Source organism: Ornithorhynchus anatinus, chromosome X5 (assembly GCF_004115215.2).
Source record: "Ornithorhynchus anatinus isolate Pmale09 chromosome X5, mOrnAna1.pri.v4, whole genome shotgun sequence".
Taxonomy (NCBI): domain Eukaryota; kingdom Metazoa; phylum Chordata; class Mammalia; order Monotremata; family Ornithorhynchidae; genus Ornithorhynchus; species Ornithorhynchus anatinus.
This window is the reverse complement of record NC_041753.1, coordinates 61,824,828-61,850,232: the sequence shown is the minus strand read 5'-3', so window position 1 is coordinate 61,850,232 and position 25,405 is coordinate 61,824,828. Positions and strand designations below refer to the sequence as shown.

General features: G+C 44.0%; 1 protein-coding gene across 1 annotated transcript in view; it reads right to left on the bottom strand.

Annotated features, from left to right (window-relative positions):
• PCSK5 (proprotein convertase subtilisin/kexin type 5) overlaps positions 1-25,405 on the bottom strand; it is a 409,642-nt gene that overhangs the window by 106,583 nt on the left and 277,654 nt on the right. The window contains 2 exon segments of the mRNA XM_039910756.1: positions 23,883-23,998; positions 24,736-24,865. Of these exon segments, the coding sequence (XP_039766690.1) occupies positions 23,883-23,998; positions 24,736-24,865 (246 nt within the window).

Here is a 25,405-nt window from a genome sequence, read left to right as displayed (position 1 = left end):
GTCTCCCCCAGACCTCACACTCAAACTCAGAGTTCTAGTCTCCCCGTTTCACTTTACTATTTCTAAACCAAAATGCCTCACACATATCAAAGGTATCATTCCTCTTGTGGACCAAGCCCTGAGTCATCAAGAGGAGTTGCTTATTGGCTATTGAAAAGCTCCATGTTCCCCAGTATAAGTCATTTATTTTTAACTATTGCATGAGAAGCATTGTGGTCTAGAAGAAGGAGCATGGGCCTGGGAGTCAGAGGACCTAAGTGACCTTGGGCAAGTCACTTAACTTCTCTATGCCTCTGTTTTCTCATCTGTAAAATGGGGGTTCAATACCTGTTCTCCCTCTATTTAGATTGTGAGCCTCATGTGGGACAGGGTCTGTGTCCAACTGATTACTTGTATCTACCCCAGTGCTTGTGCTGGTGCCTAGTCAGCACATAGCAAGCATTATTATTATCATTTACCTCCTATCATACACACTCCAAGATCAGCTTCCTCACATGTATATGCTTAAGGCAGTTGGAAGAAATTTCAGCACAATCACTAATTAAAAGAAGAAACAGACCCCCAAATCAGAGGAATTTGCCCTTTAAGGAGAAACCTCAGAGCAGCTGACTCCTGAGTGGCATTTGGCAATTTCATCCTTTACTGGGCCATCATTAGTATGTTTATCTTGGGGAACCACATACATCACCTGGTGGTTCATTCATTCATTCAATTGTATTTATTGAGCACTTACTATGTGCAGAGCACTGTACTAAGCACTTGGCATCTCTCTGCACAGAGCAGGGTACACAGTACATCAATTCTCTTAATGACTCTGTGAGGCGTTTGATTGTCAGTGCATCATGTGTAATGTTGCTGGTGTGCAATTTCTGCCTGGCACAAAAAGTAAATGTATTTCAAGAATTTGCTGGGTGAGTTGGTAATCCAGAGCGACCACTGTGGCTGATCCTGGAGTAAGAACTCTTTTGAGTTCAAGCCATAAAGCAAACTGAGTTTCAAGGATTCCACTAGGGGAATCTTTTCACCTCCTCACAGGCTTTGACTTTCAAACACTGGGGGTTGTGTATCAAGAGGCAGGACTCTGGAGCTCAATATACCTCTTTTGGTCATTTTCAACCACTTCATTTTCTTGGTGGGGCTAACCCCTTATCTGCAGAGGAAGGGACAGTGGAAAGGAATTTTCAGATGTTCAAAATCCGCCCCCCACCCCCACCCCCCAAAAAAAAGATTTGCTTATGCAAGTACTCAGAGTGTATGTCTCTGCCAAAAGTATATCCAGACCCAACCTGGGAAGACCGCTATTTATCCTAGACTTCAGGATAAACTAGTACATGGCAGCAGGACTTCTATGGATGGTAATGATAATAAAAAAATGACAGTAATATAATAATAGTATTAGTTAAGCAAGCACTTATTATGTACAGCCAAGCACAGTACTAAGCGCTGGGGTAGATAGAATATAATTAGGTCGGACACAATCCCCACCCCACATGGGGCTCACAGTGTAAGGTATGGAGTCCCCATTTTACAGATAAGGAAACTGAGACCCTAAGAAAGTGATTTGCCCAAAGTCACAGCAGGCAAGTGGTAGAGCTAGAACTTGAACTCAGACGCTTGGGTCCATGCTCTTTCCTCTAGGCCATGGTGCTTATCACAAAATCAATTCTTTCACACAGGTTCTTGGGGTTGAAGTCTCAGGACTGAGGCTTATCTATTATTCCCAGCAGAAGACTCCATCATAATGACAATAATGGTATTTGTTAAGCATTTACCCACATATTTAATCCACCACTAAATCCTGAGGGTCCCACCTTCACAACGTCGCTAAAATCCACCCCTTCCTCTCCATCCAAATGACTACCACTGTAATATGATCGCTTATCGTATCCCTCTTGGATTACTTCATCAGGGCTCCTTGCTGACCTCCCAGCCTCCTGTCTCTCTCCATTCCAGTCCATACTTTGTTGCTCAGATCATTTTTGTACAAAAACGTGCAGAACATGTCTCCCCACTCCTCAAAAAACTCCAATGCTTGCTCATCCACCTCTGCAAACAAAAACTCCTCACCATTGGCTTTAAAGCACTCAATCACCTTGACTCCTACTTCACCTTGCTACTCTCCTACTACGACTCAGCCTGCACACTTCACTCCTCTAATGCTAACCTTTTCACTGTGCCTCGATCTCATCTATCTCACCGCCGACCCCTTGCCCACATCCTGCCTCTGGCCTGGAACATCCTTCCTTCTCAAATCCAACAATTACTCTCCCCCCTTTCAAAGCCACATCTCCCTTCCCTAAGCCACCCCTTTCCTCTTCTCAATTCAATCATATTTATTAAGTGCTTACTGTGTGCAGAGCACTGTACTAAGCACTTGGGAAAGTACAATACAACAATAGTGACAATCCCTGCCTGCAGCGAGCTTCTCCCATTCCCTTCATCACCCTGACTTGCTCCCTTTGTTCTTCCCCCTCCCCCAGCCCCACAGCACTAATGTACTTATTATATTTTATACTATAATTTACTTATTATATTAATGTCTGTCTCCTCCCATCTAGACTGTAAGCACATTGTGGGCAGGGAATGTGTCTATTGTTGTACTCTCCGGGCACTTACTATAGTGTTCTGCACACAGTAAGCACTCAAATACAATTGAAATGAATGAATAGTAAGCACTGGGGCAGATAAAAGATAATTAGGCCAAACACAGTCCCTACCCCACATGGGGCTCATGGTCTAAGGAGGAGGGAGGGAAAAGTATTGAACTCCCATTTTACAGATAAAGACACAGAGAGTTTAAGTAACTTGTCTAAAGTCAACCAGCAGGCCAATATGGCAGAGTTGGGATTAGAATCCAGGTCCCCTGAGACCCAGTCCCAACCTCTTTCCACTAGGCCATATCCACATACATATAATATGTATTTACATATATGACTTTACATATATACATAAATATATATAAAATCAGTGTGTATATGCTCTCTCTCTATATCTACAGTAGTTTGAAGATGAATTTATTCATGTTGCAATCTTATCCATATGTGAGAGTGGAACTGGCAGTTAGTTCTATCACAGACCTTTTCAAACCACTCTTTGTAAAGAGATGCCTCAAACTATTGTGAAAAAACATCCACTGTAACCAAATAGTGTGTCAAATTTTGACTGAATTGTTGAAGGAAGAGCTCATCACTTATGCCTTCCTACAGGCTGGTTTCTTAAAAGTTCTAGGATCATTGCTCGGTATAAGACAGGTACATCTATAGGTCATCCAGCAGACATGAAAGCCAGCCAGACACAGGTTTTTATTTGTAAACCATATATAAGGGCTCTTATCCTAAGGGTTCCGCTGCCAAATATGTAACCAAATTCAGGTAAAATATGGAGCCTACGAGCCCCACTAACTAATGCTACACTGTGTCTTGAGCTTATAACCCATTTTAATACCCTAGTAGTTCCTATGACAGGACCACAGTGTTTCACAAAAGCAAAACAAACAGTTTCTGGATGCTTTGTTATGGGACTTTATTGGGACCAAACATATTGAATAAATTCTGCCTTTTCTTCAATAGCAATCTGATTAACTGGGGTCTATATTCTGTCAGGATGGGAAGGAAATGAGGGGCTAATGACTTAAGCAAAGACCTGGGGGTTAGGAAATCTTGAATCCAATGAAGCCTTCACTAATAATAATGTTGGTATTTGTTAAGCGCTTACTATGTGCAGAGCACTGTTCTAAGCGCTGGGGTAGACACAGGGGAATCAGGTTGTCCCACGTGGGGCTCACAGTCTTAATCCCCATTTTACAGATGAGGTAACTGAGGCACAGAGAAGTTAGTGACTTGCCCACTACTGACTGGGGCCGATCTTTTCATCTCTGTGAGGTCCCTTGGTGCCAAACGTAGATGATAATGTTAGACTAATAGGGGTGCAGTTGAGATCAATTGTCTAACGACTGCCAAAATGCACAGCATTTTGCCCAGGGAATGGAAACACTCAAAGAGAAAGGAACAATTTAATGTTAGAAAGGGCTCGAGACAATGAGACAATCCAGGAACCTGGATGGAGATCAGTGGGTCTCAAGTGCACTCCCTGTGGCCTCTCATGGGCACCAGACGGTTTTGGAGATGCTGAGCCCCACGACAACTAGAAGCCACCCAGCCAGACCTCCCCAGCCCAAACTAAGCAGCCTCTGGCCTTCAGCCCAGTAGAAGACAGACTGTTTGCACCTGACTCAAATTGAACTGGGTTTAGCTCTGGGCCAGGCAGGCCAGGACAGGTAGGGCCCTTCAGAATGGGTAAGCAGAGAAGCAACATGGCCTAATGGCTAGAGCATGGGTCTGGGAGTCAGAAGGACCTGGGTTCTAATTCCAGCTCTGCCACTTGTCTGCTGGGTGACCTTGGGCAAGTCAGTTCACTTCTTTGGGCCTCAATTACCTCATTGGGAAAATGGGGATTAAGACTGAGCCCCATGTGTAAGTGCTTAACAGGGACCATATGAAAAAAATACCATTAAAAAAAAGCAGTCTCTTAGGTGGAGAGACGTGTGGGGACGGGCAGGAAGACTTCAGATTTCGGCCAGCTTTACAAGTTCTGGACCTTGTCTCCATGTGACAAGGCCTCAAGAGTGAATACATAATCAAAGAATGGACTGCATGTGCATCAAGTCTGATTATAGCACAGATATTGTGGTAATGGCGAGCAAAGACGCTTTCTCATTTTGGATGACTACGTGGAGCTACGGGGGTCCAAAGTCAATAAAAATAACTGTAGAATGATCAGGGTACCCGAGGAGAGAGAGAGAGCAGGAGGGGAAAGGAGAGAAATGACCCAACAATGCCCCAGGGGTGTGCTTTATGGGAATGGATGATACAAAGCAAAACTGAGAAGAGTCTGGAGGGAGGTGAGGAGAAAATAAAACCAAGGCAAGATAGTCTAGTGGAACAGAGTCTGCCTCTTCAAGCAGCTTTTAATTCCATTTTTTAAATAAGAAGTTATGTCTGACTACTGCCAGTTGTATACTTGATAGCTCTGTTGAGATTTTTTTTTTAATTGTTTTTTGGAACAATAAGGCCAACATGAGTTAAAACAGCAAAGGAGATTTGGGACTGGTGATCCTACAGTCTTACTTGGGAGAGAGGTTTTGCACTGGGATTTAATAAAGGTGGGGAAAGAATCTACATTTTATCTTCCTCTCTTGGAACCATCATGGAAGGGCTCTGTGGCCTTCAAAGGGAAGAGAAAAAGCACTTGGACAGAAGCAGGATATGAATAAGATGATAAAAAAAATTGGTGACTGGAGGAGAGAGCACAGGCAAGTGACTGCCAAAAACTAAAAAAAACAAACCACACGGATATTCTGATGGGAGAGGAAAAAATAGTTTCCAGAACTGCTGATTTCTGGGTCTGAGCCTGGGTGAGGGTGGGAGTAGGGAGAAAAGATACCAGCTTCAGGTGGAGGGGAGAAGTGAGCAAGGTGAGTTGCTTTAATCCTGCGGATGGGGAGAGAGAGCAGTGCTCTGAACAGCTACTGGATGGGTGTTGGCTAGCTCTTGTCATAAGACTCCTCATGGGGGTGACTGCTTTTTCCAGCACTCGTCTCAGGCCTTCCATTTAAAACTAAAGAAAGTGCCCAATCTGATTATCTTGAATCCACCCCAAGGTTTAGGACAGTACTTGGTATAGAGTAATCCCTTAATATCATTATTATAAAATTACCAAAGTAGGACTAATAGGGGAAACTGATCAAGAGAAATGAAGTTTTGGGGTACAAAAGTGCACAAAACATGCTCCCAGGTCTTCTCCCCACTTCTAGATGGTGAGCCCATTTTGGGCAGGGATTGTCTCCATTTGTTGGTGAATTGTATTCCCCAAGCACTTAGTACAGTGCTCTGCACAGAGTAAGTGCTCAAAAAATATGATTGAATGTATAAAAGAAAAATCTGAAAATAGGTTGTTTGATGCCATAATCAATGGTATTCATTGAGCCCAAACTGGAAAGCACTTGGGAGAGCACTACAGAGTATAACAGAAGCAAGACACACATTCCTTGTCCTCCAGGAACTTCTAATCAAATGGTTCAAGTTTGAAGGAAGTTATTGAATCCAGAATCCCAGAGATCAATGAGTTGAAATTTGAGAAAAATTATATTGGTGATATATAATGCATAGATCATTTTTCTGAAAAACCATTTAGTCCACATCACCCCTTTTCTCAGAAACCTCCAAAAGGTTGACCATTCACCTCTGCATTACAGAAACTCCTAACCATTGGCTTTAAGGAATGCATTCAGTTCTATCAACTCTATTGTACTGCACTCTCCCAAGAGTTTAATACAGCACACAGTAAGCACTCCATAAATACTATTGACTGCCACTGTAGAATCAAAGAGGATGAAAAATAAAAACAGGCCAATCAAAGTGAGGAAATACACTTTACCTAGGGGATCTAGAAAGAAAGCTGGGGTGGTGATGGTGGGGGAGGGGCGGGGAGCAGATAGGAAAGGGAAGTAGTGATTCTCAGGGGTTTTTTGTGTTGCAACTTGGAAATTGGGAGTTTAAGATGAAAAATAGTAATTAACCAATTGAAATGGAAATGCCTGAACACTTTTCATTCAGGAAGGCAAAAATAAAACATCTTAAAGATTGCCTTTCATGTATCTGTGGCCCCCAAGCACATTTTTCAAATAAAAAAAATAGTGTGGGTAAAAACAAGAATTTGGGAAGGATAATACACTGAACTGCTGTTACTAAAGGTGAATGGGGCTTGCTGAATCTTGTGAAAATCCCCATTCACACACATTGTCTGCCCTGAGGAGCCTGTAAACCATACGGGAATTATTAGCAACTTTTAGCAACTTTTTTTTTTTTTTACACTCACTCTTTGCTAGTGAGAAAAATTATTGAGCTTTTCCACAGCACATAAAAACTGTTTGCTTTTAAACACCTTTTTTTGCAAGCCTCTGAGGTAGCAAAAAAAAAGTATCTATCTTAGTGCTTGCACACATACACACACTGATGCTTGTATTGTTCGGACTCTGCCCTCTCTCCCAAATTCTTTCACAATGTGTTCTACCTGTTAATTGTTTGCTTAATTCCACCAGACCAGGTTTTTAATATGTGTTTTGACTAGAACGCTGCTACAGAATTGGGGAACATTCTTCCAGCACCGTGAGCCTTGTTAACGAAGCAACTGCTGTGTGCAGCTATGTGGCTTTGGGACAGGTGAGTAAAAACAGCATAGGTTTTTCTTAACGTGAGAATCTGCAAGAATACAACCCTCGTGATCTAGCAGAAGTGGATGTTTCTCTGCTCTTATATCCATAATCTATTTGCACTAAATCAATCCCACCAGGGAAAGCAATTGTGGTCTCATCCATTGTCCACAATAAAATAATAATGGTATTTAAGCATCTACGTGCCAAGCACTGTTCTAAAAGCTCGGGTAGATACAAGGTTATCCCATGTGGGACAGATGAGGTAACTGAGGCACAGAGAAGTTGTAACTTGCCCAAAGTCACATATCTGATAAGTGGCAGAGAGAGAAGCAGCGTGGCTCAGTGGAAAGAGCACGGGCTTTGGAGTCAGAGGTCATGGGTTCGAATCCCAGCTCGGCCACTTGTCAGCTGTGTGACTTTGGGCAAGTCACTTAACTTCTCTGTGCCTCAGTTACCTCATCTGTAAAATGGAGATTGACTGTGAGCCCCACGTGGGACAACCTGATTCCCCTGTGTCTACCCCAGTGCTTAGAACAGTGCTCTGCACATAGTAAGCGCTTAACAAATACCAACATTAATTAGTACCCACAACCTCTGACTCCCAAGCCCAGGCTCTTTCTACTAAGCCACACTACTTCCCTTTTTTGTGTTTATTCTCAATTGATTGCTTGAGAAGCAGCATGGCCTAGTGGAAAGAGCATGCATTTGCTGTGAGATCTTGGGCAAGTCTACTGACTTCTCTGTGCCTCAGTTCCCTCATCTATAAAATAAGGATTAAAAAAACCTTTTCTCCCAGCTTCTTAGACTGTGGAGCAGGGACTGTGATCTGATTCTATTGTATCTACTCCAGTGCTTGGCAGATAGTAAGTACTTAAATACCACAATTTTTATTATTGCTTTCCCTTCCTGTAATTTAATGTCTGTCACATCCACCAGATTGTTAGAGCCTTGAGGCAGTGGTCTTATCTACTGTACTTTCCCAAGAGTTTAGGGTAGTGTTCTGCAATCAGTGGTGTTTGAGTGCTGCATACAGTAAGAGTTCAATCAATCGTACTAAGGGCTTGGGAGAGTACAATATAAACAGAGTTGTTAGACATGTTCCCTGCCCACAACAAGCTCACAATCTAGATGTGGAGGCAGTCATTAGTATAAAGAAACAAATTACGGTTATGTACATAAGTGCCCTAGGGCTGAGGGAGGAGTGACTAAAACTCACAAATCCAAGAGCAACAGTGAAGGTGAAGGGAATGGGAGAAGAGGAAATGAGGGCTTAGTCAGGAAGACCTCTTCGAGGAGTTGTGCTTTCAATAAGGTTTTGAAGGGGGTGGAGAGAGATCTTCTGTCAGATATGAAGAGGGAGGGAGAACCAGAAGCACTACCAGAACCCGCATGGTATAGGGGATAGAGCAGGGGCCTGGGAGTCAGAAAGTCATGGGTTCTAATGCTGACTCCCCCACTTGGCTGTTGTGAGACCTTGGATGTTACTTCACTTCTCTGTGCCTCATTCATTCAATAGTATTTATTGAGCACTTACTATGTGCAGAGCACTGTACTAAGCGCTTGGAATGTACAATTCGGCAACAGATAGAGACAATCCCTGCCCAATAACGGGCTCACAGTCTAAACGATGCTTTAAAACTGATGGAAAGGAGTCTCTGGGGAGGTGGAATGATAATAATGCATGTTATGGAATACCTAAGGCAATCGATCAGGGAATGGTTCAGCAAGGACAGCTGATGGAGCACCTTTCTTTTGAGGACTTGAAAGTCATCCCACCTTAATGGTATCAACTGAACACTTACTATGTGCAGAGCAATGTATTAGGCTCTACAGTAAGTACACACAGTCGCTGCTGTCAAGGACAGTACCATTTAGCAGGGGAGACAGACATTAAGTTATAAGTATGGGAAGCAACTGTAAGACTGTACATACATGCTAACTCCATTTCTGGAAGGATGCATGTCATCATTTTGAACCATTTTCAAATAGGGGAGTTAATTAGCAGCCATGAAGTGCTTTAAAATTGTTGGAAGAAAAGTGATTAGAGAAATATTAAATGTTATCATTGTTATTCAACTGCCTAAATTTACTCTCCCATAATACAGTAGGTTATTTGGGAGGCACATTAACACTTTCAGACAATTAAGGAAACATCACGGCTGCTTGGAAATATTGCAAAACACGAGAGAATTGGGGTGTCATTACTCTCGTTATTAATAAAAGGAAACAACCCAAATTTAAATGTAAATCAGACACCAAAATCCAGCTCAGCAGTGACAGCCTGGAATCGCATTTATTATATTCCCCTCCCCCACACACCCCCAAGGACAGCAAGTCTTTTGGTTAACACTCATTCCTCTTAAAAAAAAATAAAGCATGCTGAGCATATGGAAATGGCATCTATAAACCCAGGTAGCCTATCGCTCAGGGACTTGGTAATCCCCTTTTTTTCCTGGTACGTTTAAGATACCTGCGTATTTCCTAGTTTCTGAGAAGGATTCTGGTTTCTCTTCAGCTCTAATCTGCCTCTAGCATAGCCCCAAGCCACAGCCAACACTCAGCCACGCTTCTTGAGCCAAAGAGGAGCCGCCTACCTTGCTTAAGTGCAGGCTTTCAAAAGCTTTTGTTGCTCCTGTGGTGCTTCTTTTATTTGATGTGCTGTTAATGTGTTTCAGCTGTGTTGGTTAGTTGCCAGCTGAGGGCCGGTTCTCGGGTGGCTTATTCTTTAATTTGCAGCCTTTAAGAACATGTTATTTACCAGAGTGTGCCTCGGAAATTGTGTATGCTAAGCATCTCCCCACAGTGGAAGGCCTGTCATTATGCATTAATAGGTCGCATGCTTTTTTAGGGAGAATTTAAATGGCTAACCCTGAAAGAGCAGTTGCAACCCACTATTTTCTCTTGATATTTTCGCTTGGGTGGCACGGTGCGTTTGTTTAGTATATGTGTGTATTTGAGTTACTGTTAGATGGCTGTCCCATGACAATGCCTGCTTTTCTTCCTAGTAATGATAATAGTAATAGTAATAATAATATTTGTGTACTTAGCACAAGGGTAGATATAAATCAATCAGGTTGGACACAGTCCCTCTCCTACGGAGGGCTTACAGTCCAAGGAGAGAGAATGGGTTTTGAATCTAAAGCCCAAGTCCTCTGACTCCCAGGCCCATGCTCTTTCCACTAGGCTACACTTGCTTTCCTCTTCTCTTAGAAACACAAGTATCTTTTTAATAAAAAATAAAATAAATGGTGGTATTTGTTTAGTGCTTACTATGTGCAAAGCTCTGTTCTAAGCGCTGGGGGATACAAGGTGATCAGGTTATCCCACGTGGGGCTCACAGTTTTAATCTCCATTTTACAGATGAGGTAACTGAGGCACAGAGAAGTTAAGTGACTTGCCCAAAGTCACACAGCTGGCAAGCGGCGGAGCCAGGATTAGAACCTATGACCTCTGACTCCCAAGCCTGAGCTCTTTCCACTGAGTCACGCTGCTTCTCTAATATACAATGCTAGATCCAAATCTGGATCAAATTGAAATAAATCATTTTCCCGAATAAGCATGAAGCTTCCTATCCCAATTGGATCAACATTCTTTCTGGTCTCCCAACTCCCAGTCTCTCCCCATTTCATTCTATACTTCACTCTGCTTGCCCAGATTATCTTTCTGCAGAAAGTGGGCATGTCACCCGCTCCACCCCCCTCATCCTCAAAAATCTCCAGTGGTTGCCTATCAACTTCCGTATCAAGCAAAAACTCCTCACTATTGGCTTCAAAGCTCTCCATCACCTTGCCCCCTCCTATCTCACCTCCTTTTTCTCCTTCTACATCTCAGGCTGCCCACTCAGAACACTCTGCTCTTCTGGGGCTAACCTTCTCACTGTGCCTCATTCTCACCTTTCCGGCGTTGCTGTCCTCATGTCCCTGTTGACCCCTGGCCCACATCCTACCTCTGGCCTGGAATGCCCTCCCTCCTCAAATCTGCCAAACAAGCGTAATTCTCCACTTCAAAGCCCTAAGCAGCATGGCTTAGTAGAAAGAGCCCAGGCTTGGGAGTCAGAGGACCTGGGTTCTAATTCCTGCTCCACCACTAGTCTGCTGTGTGACCTTGGGCAAGCCACTTCACTTCTCTGTGCCTCAGTTACCTCATCTGTAAAATGGGGATTAAGACTGTGAGCCCCATGTGGGACAACCTGATTACCTTGTATCTACACCAGCGCTTAGAACAGTGCTTGGCACATAGTAAGCGCTTAATGAATACCATCATTGTCATTGTCATAGAGAAGCAGCGTGGCTCAGTGGAAAGAGCCCGGGCTTTGGAGTCAGAGGTCATGGGTTTGAATCCCGGCTCTGCCACTTGTCAGCTGTGTGACTGTGGGCAAGTCACTTAACTTCTCTGTGCCTCAGTTACCTCATCTGTAAAATGGGGATTAAGACTGTGAGCCCCATGTGGGACAATTCCCTTGTGTCTACCCCAGCGCTTAGAATAGTGCTCTGCACATAGTAAGCGCTTAACAAATACCAACATTATTATTATTATTATTACTGAAAGCTCACCTCCTCCAGGAGGCCTTCCCAGACTAATACCCCCTTTTCCTCTGCTCCCCTCCATCACCCCGACCGCTCACTTTGCTCTACCCCCTCCCCGCCCCACAGCATTTGTATATATATGTACGTATTTATAATTCTATTCATTTATATTAATAATGTGTATATATCTATAATTCTATTTATATTGATGCTACTGATGCCTGTTTACTTGTTTTGGATGCCAGTCTCCCCCCTTCTAGACTGTGAGCCCGTTGTGGTCAGGGATTATCTCTGTTGCTGAATTGTACTTTCCAAGCACTTTAGTACAGTGCTCTGCACACAGAAAGCACTCAGTAAATACAATTGAGTGAATGAATGAATGAATTTTTACTTAGTGTCCCTGTTAGATGGTTACAAAAGGTCGACTCAAGGGACAATACAATCTTCTGCTATCCCAGCCTTGCAAATAATTCCCAGAAGACACCAGGCCGGCCCAAATTCTACTTGGGTTAGAAAATTTGCATCATCCGACCCACATTCACTCCTGCCTCTCCTCTCTTAGTACTTCCCTACTTGCCTTCTTGCCTCGGGGAACACACACCTCTGAAAGGAGCAAGATGTTTAATTTTTTGACATGCACGGATTCTTACAAAACCAAACCAATTTTGCTTTTCATACTCCTCAGCAGTATGCTTTGGGAGTGGCCATCCAGTTAGCCACACTCGTAGTTTACATTGGTCCTAGCGTAACAGTTTGTTATGTAACAGGATGTGGGCAAGGGGTCGGGGCAGCAAGATAGATAAAATTGAGGTACAGTGAGTAGGTTGGTGTTAGAGGAGCAAAGTGTGCAGGCTAGGATGTACTAGGAAATCAGAGAGGAAAAGGAGCAGGGGCAAGGGGATTGAGTACTTTAAAACCTATGGTAAGGAGTTTCTGATCCATGTGGAGGTGGATGGCCAACTACTGGAGGTTCTTGAGGAGTGGGGAGATGTGGACTGAGGGGTTTTGTAGAAGAATGATCCAGGCAGCAGAGTGAAGTGTGGACTGAAGCGAGGAGGGACAGGAGGCAAGAAGCTCAGCAAGGAGGCTGTTGCAGCAATGGAGGTGGGATAGGATAAGTGCTTGGAGCAGCATCCTAACAGTTTGGCTGCCTGTTTCCTCCTCTAGGTTTGTAAGCTCAATGTGGGTAGGGAGCGTACCTACTAACTGTTATATTGTACTCTCCCAAGTGCTTAGTAGAGTGCTCTGCACACAGTAAGTGCTAAATAAATACCACTGATTGATTCTGCCTTCCCTCAGTGAGATGAAGCCTAGTCATTTCTAGAGGTCGGGATGTATGATCTGTGTGACTGAGAAGATTCGGTCTGAACAGCCTTGCTATTGTGCTGTCTGATCACGCAGCTCTGGCCATGCCACTTCGTCGCATTGAGACTTGGCACCAACCTATAGGCCTGTCACTGGGCTGCTTTTAGCAGCTACTGGGATTAACCTCTCAACTCCCTCCCTTCTTTCTGCACTGCCTGTGCACTTGGGTCTGTACTCCTTAAGCACTTTGATACCCCAGCCCCAAACTGAATAAAAGGGGTCTAGAAAATCAAGGTATTAGCACAATGCTTCCTACTAAGTAAATGTTCAATAAATCCCACAGCTCGATTAATTATGGGGGTTAAAACTTGAATGGCGACAGCGTAGCGCCATCCCTGGCCATGGCTTCCCTTTTCTCCTTTTTTTCCTTCCTGTTCCGGCAGGCAGATAAATACATTCTGGCTCCGTCACTGCTTCAGGCAATGTGAGAAGTAAAGGAAACTGTAATTTTCCATGCTTACATGCACCTGACATGAGAATTGGTTTGACAGAGCCTAACAGAGATGCTAAACCGAAACATCCGCCTAGCAAAGTTAGACACTAGACATCAAATTTGCAAGTTCTCCTTATTGCGGCTATGAATGGAGGAGGACTGATCTCCCGGGAGAGAAGAAGCTGAGACAGAAGCCGTTCAGCACAAAAGCCTCTGGCAACCCAAATATTTCATGTTGCAGCCTCTGCCGTTTAGACTTTCCGGATTTCCTGAGATTTGAGACTCCCACTTCAAATGTGATTTGCGGTTAATAACAGAGGGAAAAAAAATTCGTGACCTAGAGTGTAATACAACCTTCTCGACAGAGGGGGGCAAGCACCACTGATTTGTTGCAAACTGCATTCAAAATGACTTGTGAATCGATGCAGAGCAGTTGTAAATGAGTTGTCCCTGCTTGAAACCACCACTCAGGGCACTCTCTCATCCAGGGACCCCAGATCCTCCTGAGAACAGAAGACATCGCCCGTGGTCCGCGCAACTCAGTAAGTACTCTGTTTCCGATGGAGCCACCAAAGGATGCTCGGAGGGACAGTTTGACAGTTGGCCTCCTTGACCTTCATCCTCACGGAGAGAATCGTATTATTCAACATTCCTAACCTTCCCTCTGATAACTCTCATCCATGAATTCATCCAATCACTTATTCAACCACTGATATTTTTCATTCATTCCTGGGGTAATGAATGCCATATGCCTACCTCCCCCTGGGGGAAAGCTTATCTCCCTTGTGTCTTTTGAACCTCCCACCTTGAAGCTTCATCTGGGGTCCCCACATCCCAGTGAGTGGGATTTGGCGAACGACAATTCTGTGGCTGCCTTGCCATCCCGCTTCGAGCTTTTGTAAACATTGATCAAGCCTGCTTTTGTCCAGGCTAAAGACTTCCCCTTTTCATTTATCCTCATACAGAAGACTCTCCCTCCCCCTGCCCTCCCCCCTCCTCCACATCTCCCACATTGTCTTGGTTTCCCTTTTCCAGCTCTATTATATCCTCAGGAGAGCTGGGTTCTAGTCTCGATTTTGCCTGGTAGGAGCTATGCCATCAATGGTGAGGATTTCTGACCAAAACCCCACAAAGAGCAATGTGGACAAGCACAGTAGTAGTCCTGAAAGATAGCTACTAATGTGGATGGTAAAGAAGGGAGTGGATACCTGCTCTTTCTCCTCATAGACTGTGAGTCCCAGAGGGGACAGGAATTGTGTCCGATCTGATTGTCTTGTAACCAAACCCAGTGCTTAGCTCAGAACAAGTGCTTAGTAAATGTCATAACTAAACTAAAATTAGTGGTGAGCAGGACTGCACTCAGTATTCCAAGTATTGACACCATGTTTTTATACCATGAGGAATCTTGCTCTTTGCTGTCCAGCATTTGATTGGCCCTTTTGGGTAGCGACGGACATTGAGCCAATGGCTTAACTGCTCTGCATAATCCATCAGCATCCACTCTCCCTCTGCTCAGCTTGCATTCCTTCCTTGTGCTCAATCTCCCAACCACATGCTCTTTCCTACTAATAATAACGATAATGATAATAATAATTATGGTATTCGTAAAGTGCTATGTGTCAGGTACTCTACTAGGCGCTGGGGTAGATAAGCTAATTGGGTTTGATGCAGTCCCTGTCCCACATGGGGTGCCCAGTCTCAATCCCCATTTTCCAGATGAGGTAACTGAGGCACAGAGAAGTAAAGTGATTTGCCCAAGGCCCCACAGCCGACAAGTGGCAGAGCCAGGATTAGAACCCATGAACTTCTGACTCCCAGACCCGTGCTCTCTCCACTTTGACATGCTGCTTCCTAGCTTCTCCTCGGTGAACAGAGCTGCGCAGAACTCTGTAGGCACTCAATAAATACCAGTACTCTCCCCCTCTGGACTGTAAGCTCGTTGTGGGCAGGGAATGTGTCTACCAACTTTGTTATAATGTACTTTCTCAAGCGCTTAGTACAGTGCTATGCACACAGTAAGAACTCAATAAACATGATTGATTGATAGTACTACGACCACTATTGCTAGTGCTGCTATTACCAGCAGAGGGAGCTGTGGTTACAACAGCCCCAGAGGAATCGATCAATCAATCAATGGTATTTATTGAGTGCTTACTGTGTGTAGAGCACTGTAGTAAGCACTTGGGAAAATTGTACAACAGAGGAAGTGTGGTAATGTGAATGCTAACCAACACTGATGGCCAAAAGACTGTGGGTGCAGATTGCTACCGAGGACCTCACAGGACCCCAACCTTAAGACGGGCCAAAAGGGAGAGGCTCTACTCTGCAGGCCCTTAGTCATGACCTTTCTCAGTGGAGGGTGACCAGACATCCCATTTTGACTGGGGCACACCCAGTTTTTCTAATGATGTTTTAGTATTTCCTCAGCAGGTTGTTGGGATGTTCACATTCCCCAATTTCACTTTCTTGCCAACCAGGTAGACATGGAAATGGTAAAGTACAGACACCGTTGATGAGATGTCTCTAGGAGTTCCCCAAAGGAACATGAATGGAAGCAGGTGAGAAGGTTCAAGGTCAATTTATCTTATTAGTCATTCCTGCTCTGGAACCATCACTCTAGAGGAGATTTGGGCCATACCAGGCCTTGGTTTCTCTGGAGAGAAAACCCAACAGGATTCAGTCAATCATTATTGCCTGGGAGAAGTGGATTCTTCAATGCCACACTCCCAGCTAGCCAACCCTGAGAGGACCAAGAACCTCTAATTCTCACTTCCCATTTTTTTTTAATTGGTATTTGTTAAGTGCTTATTATGTGCCAGGCACTGTTCTAAGCACTGGGGTCGATACAAGGTAATCAGGTTGGACACAGTCCCTGTCCCACATCGGGCCCACAATCACAGTTCATCAGGGTATCTAGCTGCCAAGTGGCAGCACCCCAACTATTAAACTAGAAGCCCAAGGATCCTATAAGTACAATCCCTGAAGCTCCCATTTCTCCCTGTAAACTTAGCTCTCCTACAATATGGGGGGGATTGCCTTCTTCCAGAATGCCACGTGAAGGAACACGTGTGCTGCAGTACTCACCCTCTGTCCGATGACGTAGGCATGGCCACAACCAGATCCTCTAACACCAAGTCGTGCTATACCCGGACAGACAGGCAATGTTGGAAAAGCATTCCCTAATTCTGCTGTCGCCTCCTATCCAAAATGATCGGTGAAAACACGTGCTATGGAAGAACTGAGGGTACCTACATTTGGCATCTCAAACAGCCAACTCCTTCTTTTCCATAGACATTCCCTAAACAACTCATTCAAGCCAAGATATCAGCCCAACCTCTTCCCTCAGAAGGAGACTTGCTAGAAAGTTGCGAAATTAGTGGGTGTACAATGAGAAATGAATTGACCTAAACTGAGAAGCAAGGGGCCGGCCTGATCCTTAAAGATGATAATAATGATAATTATATTAATAATAATTTAATGATGGCATTTATTAAGCACTTAATTGGGCTAAGCACTGGGGTAGGTACAAAATATTCAGATCGCGCACATTCCCTGTCCCACAAGGGGCTCACAGTGTGAGGATCTGTCCCTGGAAAATTATGAGCAGGCAGCGTTGCACAGTGATTGTGGTTGGCAATCATTTTTGACCCAAAAGGAGTCCTGCCCCACTGTCACTGATCCAGTCTTGGAAAGTAGCCACCCCACCAATTTCCCTGCCTTCACAAAATGGGGTTTGAGTCAGATTCTGAACACAGGTTTGGGAAAAAGTTGTAGATTTTTGAAAAGAAAAAATAAGCTGTTTCTATTTCATTTTGAGGCCTGACTCTTCTGGTATCAAACTCTTCCCACTTGGAAACAGAGGGGAAAGTTCAATCATTCGATCAATCAATCAATTGCATTTATTGAGAGCTTACTGCCTGGAGAGCATTGTACTGAGTGATTTGGAGAGTGCAATATAACAGAGTTATATTGTTATATTGTGCATATTATATCCTATAAGTTCCTTTCCTGACATGACCCCAGAGCGGAGGTTTGGCCCACAGCTCACACACATGTTCTTTCAGAGCAAATGAACAGGAACTTAGGTTAATTTAATAGAAAAAATAAAATATGGAATAACATTGATTTGGACCAGTATCAATTACAACGATTCTACCATATTTTACAAAAAACAACTGAACAGTTTACACGTGTACAGTATTTTTCAGTAAAAATGAACTTGGATGTAACAGTGGGTTTCTAGTTCAAAAAACTTGACAAAAACAGAAGATATGAATTTTGTCTCTATATTAGTGTTAGAGGCATTTAAGTATCCAAACATTTTTCTATCTATTACATAATTATATCTCAATTAGGAATATATATTCATATATCATATATATAACATTAACTTAAACCTTTGAAAGCATTATGTTCTAGTTAAGAATGGTATGAAGAGAAATGAGCCAGTACCAGACTAGTAGTTAAACCAGTACACATACAGTCAACCTGACGCAGAATGGCGAGCGGGGAAATGCGAGAGGGTACCAGGGGGACTTCACAAGGGTTTTCAGACTGTGGACTACCAGAAGACACAATTGCCATTTCTGACTTTTCCTATGACATCACATGAGCCATGAAGATTACAAGCCGTTTCAGCTGAATGGATGTCTCTGAAGGTTGCATCGGTCCCCATCCCTAGACAGCTAGGCTCCTTTCCATTTAAGCCTGCGTGTGAAGCCGGCGTCTGCCCTGCCAAGCTTCTGTTCCTGCACAGTAGGCGGCTTCCTACATCCAGCAGTAGCCTCGGTAGAAAGAAGCCAAAAATTCAGGCCCTCGGGGGCTGCGACAGGATGCCCCATCACCTCAGTGAGGTTCTAACTATCCATAGGGTCTGTTTGCTTATTGGAATTATTCATACAAGGGCAGCTTTTACGGAGGGGTGGGGTGAACAAAACCCTCTTTCGGACACTCGATCCGATGGGTATTTTAGTCTCCCAGCTCACACTGAGGTGACTCTCAGTTTCCTCGCTGGACCTCTACCTCCTCCGGAGTTGAAAGAGCCAATTATTCTAAGGAAGTGAAGGCGCTTAGAAGCCAAGACCTGGTGGAGGAAGGCTTTCAGTGGCTTTCGGGGAAGCTGAGGGCCCTGGCAGAAAGAGTTTGCTCACAAAACACAGGAGTGGTTTGGACACTCAAAAGGGAGGCATGCGAAAGTCCTCAGACTTCACAGAAAGGCAATCCTCTTGCCATTCGTACCTTATACGCATGCCAAGCTCTGAAGTAACAAAGGGCTTTAGAGCAGAGAGCCGATTATCCGTACATGGAGTAAGCCGATGACCAGCTGTCCGGAGGAAGGCTAGGTTGGGTAACGGAAAACAAGCAGTTTGGAAAATGGAGCAAAATCGTGACTGTGGTCTTTCTGAGGAAATCACACCCAATTCTACTCTGAATTTTCAGTTAGCTGAACCTGCCTCGTCCTGGGCTCTTTGGATAATCGGCGTCCTGCCGTTTCTCTTCCTGACCTGCCCTTTAAGGCCAAATGGGATTTCCTTGAAGTTTGGTTTGCTTAGTTCTGTGACTTATTTGGGATGGCAAAGGAACAAAAGAGAAAGCAAATGACAATGGGCTTGGCCAACGTTTGTGTTTTGTCTGGGACACAGGCGAAAGGCCACGGGTCTGAGAGTGACAGAACCATGATGGTGTGGTCAAGGTAGCCAGAGGCTGTTGGCCTCGTTGAGACTATTACCGGGCAACTTGGGCACAAGAGTCATTTTCTCATATGCCGAATGGCGTGCACAGTCACCTCGGTGTGATTGGAAGAAGCAGAGATGCTGCAAATGCAGGCCGAACACCCGCAGTCTGCTTCCCAACATTTTGGCCCACACAAGCCCTGATCCCTGAACTGTCAAATAAAGGAGAAGCAAGCTCAGGTGGGATTTTTGAAAAGCACAGGACTTCAGCGGATTTCCTCTCTCCCTCCCCCCGTCCCCATACACATTTTAGGAAACTAACAGCTACACAACCTCCTCTGTACAGGGAAAAAATAATTTTTAACCCATTTGAAAAGCGCTTTTTGGCAGGCTGATTTCATAGGGATCATAGGCAAAAATGCTCTGTAAAATGCAACTAGTTTTATGGTAATGCAGGCCTCCTCCTACCTCTTCCCCCCCAAAACTGATGGTGTAGTTTCTGCACGCCTTGGTACCATCCGGGGGCCGGGGGAAAAACATGTCCAGCCCTGACTAATACTCACAGCTTCTAAGAAGCAGCATTTGGACTAGTTCGGACCCACCCAACTGCATCAGAGGCATGATGTCCAACTACCCACCCACTACCAGAAGGACCAGATCCAAGGGGCGAGGCCAAGAGCAAGGACATAGGCAGCCTGATGCCCTCATCCATTCACAGGCTCTGTGCTTCCATAAGCGTATGTAGGAAAGGTGAAAAAAGCCACCCAGCTGCACGGAAGGCAAAAACCAGTGCCCGGTGTACGGAGTGAATTTTGATGTGGAATAAGCCAAGTTTCATTCCTGAAATTCTGGACATATGACACATAATACAGCCCTGGGGGACCCTCTGGATTCCCACTGGCCTGGTTGCCTCAAGTTTCCTGACTCTGAATACAAGCACACAAAAAGACCGATGCAAAGAGTTTTTGTTTTGTTTTAATCCATGTAAACTTGTGTCGTATTCTTGAAACATGTTTTTAAACATCTCGAAGGGGAAACAGGCAAGGAAAAGTAGGAAGGAAAAAAATAGAGAACCTTCAAAAACAGGGATACCCTAAAGTTGACAGAATATCAAATCATTACTTTAATTGTAATTTTGGCATCAAATACTTTGGTCATACAATACTGACTCTATGATTCTGGGTGCTTAGCACGCAACACCCAGGTATAAAAGGTAGGCTTGTTGTAGGTTTTTTTTTTCGTTTAAGTTCTGACACAACAGTTCATCATCTCCCTGTACAGTCGACAGAGAAAGAGAGAGAGAGGAAAGAGAGAGAGAGAGAAAGAGGTGCCTTGCTTTTTTTTTTTCTTTTTAATAATACAGATTAATCTATCAATCTACAGGAACAAGGGATTTTGGGCACTGGTTGTTCAGCCTTTGAATGTACACGTTTTGCAACAAAGCTGCTGGAGGACTTTCCGCTGGCAGAGATTGTTCTTTTTCACTAGCATACAGAAGCTTCCCTCGTTCCAGGATTCTTCCTTGGCTTTTCCAGGAGGGGTCAGTGACAGAGAAGGGGGAGTTGAAGGTGTAGACAGCATGATGCACACACAGGCAGGAAGGTTTTGATTGGTCAAAGAGGTAAAATTGGTTTTTGGTTGCAAGAGACCATTCAGGAGCAGGTAACAGGTAAGAAATTGGGTCCATCAAAAGTAATTTCAGTCAACAGCATTTTTTTCAAGAAGAGATATTGCAGTCCAACAGGAAATGATTGGTATCCATTTATGAAAAGGAAAAAAAAAGATTAGAAAAAAGAATAAATTAGAAATTGGTGATTAAAACAGTAAAGGAATTTTACTGAGACAAAGAATACACACAATTGTACTACAGAGAGTATAAAAAAAATCTTCTAAACTGTAATTAAACTTTTCTACCTGGGCCACCCGTGACAGCAGTCCTTAAAGGATCCAAAGGCTTATTCATTTTCACAGGGGATTCTTGGTCTCTTCCCATCCTTCCACAAGGCCAATGCATACAAGGCATTTCAAGGGCTTTGTTTGGCCTTGAAGAACAAGACACTAGCCAACTGAATTTACCAACCTAATTTACCAACCTAATTTTCTGCCAGTCCTTCCCATACTTACTGAAGCCTCAGTGAGTGTGCAGCTACTGACAGTGAGCATCATGGACTAAAGACCAGGGCAAGTGCTCAGGAACTTATTTTACAATTGGATACCAAAGCAATCTTTCTACAGCCCACATTCTGAGAGGCTCAGCCTAAAAGATTTGGGCCCATGCTCGATTGTATGGAAGAGAGCAGGAGGAAATTGCTCATCACCAGCTTTGCCTCATTTTCTCAGATGTGGTGGAAGAACAAGAGGGTATGGTCTGGCTCCTTTGGGGCTCTCTTTCCCCCATCTATTTCAACTGCCTCTTTCTTTTTTTATGGCATTCGTTAAGCACTTACTATGTGCCACGTACTGTACAAAGTGCAGGGGCAGATACAAGATATTCAGGTTGGATACAGACCATGTCCCACATGGGGCTCACGGTCTTAATCTCCATTTCACAGATGAGATAACAGAGACATAGAGAAGTAAAGTGACTTGACCAAGGTCACACAACAGACAAGTGGCAGAGCTGGGACTGGAACCCAGGTCCTTCTGATGCCCAGGCCCATGTTCTATTTCCAACCTGGAAGTCTGCTAGCTGATAACAAAGGGGATGGCCCGACCCTCCTGAATTCAAGGGTAACAATAATAATTGTGATATTTTTTAAACACGTACTATGTGTCAGGCATTGTACTAAGCACTGGGGGTATATACAGTATATGCAGATGGATCATAGTCTTTGTCCCACCTGGGGCTCATGGCCTAAGGAGGGAGGACATAAATTAAATCCCCATTTTATAGTTGAGGAAAATGAGGCACAGAGAAGTGAAGTGACTTGCCCGAGGTCACACAGCAGGCAAACATCAGAGCTGGGATTAGAACCCAGGTCCTCTGACTCCCAGGCCTGTACTTTTCCACTAGGCCATGCTGTTTCAGGAGAGATGGACGCAGCCCTCACAGCTCTAACTTGGGACCCTTTTTTTAATATATAGTATGTTTTCAGTGCTTACTGTGTGCCAAGCACTGTTCTAAGTGCTGGGGTAGATACAAGTTAATCAGGTCCCACTGAGGGCTCACAGTCTAAATAGGAGGGAAAACAGGTATTGCATCCCCATTTTGCAGATGAGGGAACTGAGGGGCCGAGAAGTTAAGTGGGTCACACAGGGTCACACAGCAGGTAAGAGGCAGAGCAGGGATTAGAACCTAGGTCCTCTAACTCTCAGGCCCGGGCTCTTTGCTCTAAGTCACACTGCTTCTAAGGATTCTTCATTCATTCAATTGTATTTATTGAGCACTTACTGTGTGCAGAGCAATGAACTAAGCCCTTGGGAGAGTACAATACAACAACAAACAGACATATATGGCTTCCTACACTCAGAGGGTGAAGAGGCTTCTGGGCTGGGGTGCATGGGGGTCACCGGAACAGTGAAGGGTGAAAGCCAATTCCCGTGAAGAAGCACCTATCACCTCCTCATGCTCTTCTCCCTCTTGAACCCTCCCTCTTGCTATGCTGCCCTGCCTGTCACCCAATTCATTATCTTCCCTCTGTCTGGTGCTCCCAGGTCTTGCCTGACCCCCCTTTCAGTCCTTCCAAACGTGAGTTTGAGGATGTGTGGCCTCCATTTCCCAACCACTCCAGTGGTGACCCTCACCCAGGGAAGAGAAATGAAATTCCAGTTAACTTTATTTTTTTCTGTTACAAACAGCCCAAAGGTGAGAAACAATCAAAAAAAGGGATGAGAATGAAACACAGGATCATGATTGGGGGTGGGTGAAACTCTTCTTAAATGGATGATTTCTTTGATCAAACTGGCACTGGCCTTGGCCTCCACTGTCTTTTCACACTGAACCCAAATCTGTGAAAGTTCAAAGGAGCTTTAAACAACAGTTCAGGACCTTGAATTCCCAACGTACTCTGAAGAGGCCTTGTGGTATCCAGTCAACAACACGTTAGTTAACGTATATGAGGGTTGGGGAATGAATCTGATTTGACCTCTATACTCGACTAGTGTCGGGAAGAAGTGAGTCAGATCATAGCTTCCGCTGGGCTTTTATACTTTTATCCTAGGAGATTACTGGTTTCACACAGTTGGGGGAATTTGGGCTACCCCGAAGGAAGTTCTACAGAAGGAACCAATATAAAGTGACTCTGAACCACCCTCTAATTGGGTACCAGCTCATCCATTTAATTTGCTATCTCAGCTCTGCAGACTATGAGTCCCTCAAAGCTGGTCAGTGCATTAACAATCTCCTCAACCAACATGGTGCCGCACCCGCAATAGGAACCCTCCTTTCCTTGGGGTATATGGGTTTGGTGGTTATGGAAAGGAAGGAATGTCATGGGCAATATTTTCATGGGGATGACAATTTCATATTGCTTAGCCAACGATGCCCAGCTGAAAATGCCAGTGAACACTTACTGAAGGATATGAAGTAACATCTTCAAAATGAATGGAAGTGAAATAAATCACCGGGGAAAAAAAGCCAACAGGGAGATGATTTTAACTGACCCACACTAGATTGATGACACCTTTTATAAAGACGTGGCACAGAATGATCAACAAGGTACCATGGGACTCACCATCCTTACAGATCGCTCCCAGGACGCAGACCCCTGTATCTAAGAGATATCCACTTAGGCAACTCGTACAGTTTTTGTCCCCAGGACCGTTACAAGACAAACAGCTGGCATCACATCTAAGAGAAAACATTACATCTTATTCCAGTTAATCACATGGCACTTTCAGGAAAACATTATTTACATAACACTGCCCGTTTGATTCTCCCCGGGGAAGATTATGCAAGCTCTTTTCATTCATTCATTCAATCGTATTTATTGAGCACTTACTTTGTGCAGGGCACTGTACTAAGCACTTGGAATGTACAATTTGGCAACAGAGACAATCCCTACCCAACAATGGGCTCACAGTCTAGAAGGGGGAGACAGACAACAAAACAAAACAAGTAGACAGGCATCAATAACATCAAACTAGAGAAATAGAATTATAGATATATATACACATTATTAATAAAATAAATAGAATAATAAATATGTACAAATATACACAAGTGCTGCTTTTCTTAGGGCAGTGACTGGTTTTGCACCGTGAAAAGACTCCCAGCAGGTAGACCTTTCCTGCCAAGTCTGGAAGTCATATTACATATCTAGAAATGGAAAAAAGCATGATTTCCCTCTCTAAACCACTCACAAGGCAAAGCCTTTCAAGAGAAAATGTTAAGTTGTATTACACACATTTTCTCTTAAAATGCCTTTGGTTTAATGTTTGCACCATGATTCCTGCTATAAAATTCTAAATTGCCCCAGAACCTGATTTGAGAGTCACATCCAAAAACATAGTCAACCATATTGTACCCTTCCATTTAAAAGGGCCAAACACATGCAACACTTGGGGGAGGAGGGAAAATCTGCTTACTTTTTGCAGGATTTGAATCCATTATCCAATGAGTGATCAGGGAAATAACCACTACTACAGCTCTGTACACATCTCCCATCCTCCATGAAGTAACCTTCTGTGCAGTTTATGCACGCATCTGCTCCGGAGCCTTAAAGCCAAGGCAAATAAACAAAATATCAGAATGTCCCCCATTATTGACTGCAGAACCTATTTCTAGATTGTAAACTCCTTAAAGACAGGGCTCACGTCTACCGGTTCTATTGTCTCGCACCCTCCGAAGCGCTCGGTACAGTGCTCTGCACCCTGTAATCGCTCAATACCTTCAATCTATCGAATGACCCACAGAAAGCTCAACGTGTGATAGTAATGCTATGCCTCTCTTGAGGTTAGATTTGACACGTGTGGTGCTTTGAAACATCAACTATAGCAGAGCTTCTTGCCGTCTCAACCAGAGCTACTGGCTTTTATGCGCCAAAAGAAAATATCCTGTCCTAATATGGAATCATAAGACACGAAGAACAACACGACCTCAGTTGTCAATGCATCTTACGGGTAGTTCTGGCAACTGTGTACACATTTCAACAAGTGGGTCTGTCTTTCATGATGGCTTTAAAGAGCCAATAATAATAATGATGATGGTATTTCTTAAGTGCTTACTATGTGCAGAGCACTGTTCTAAGGGCTGATG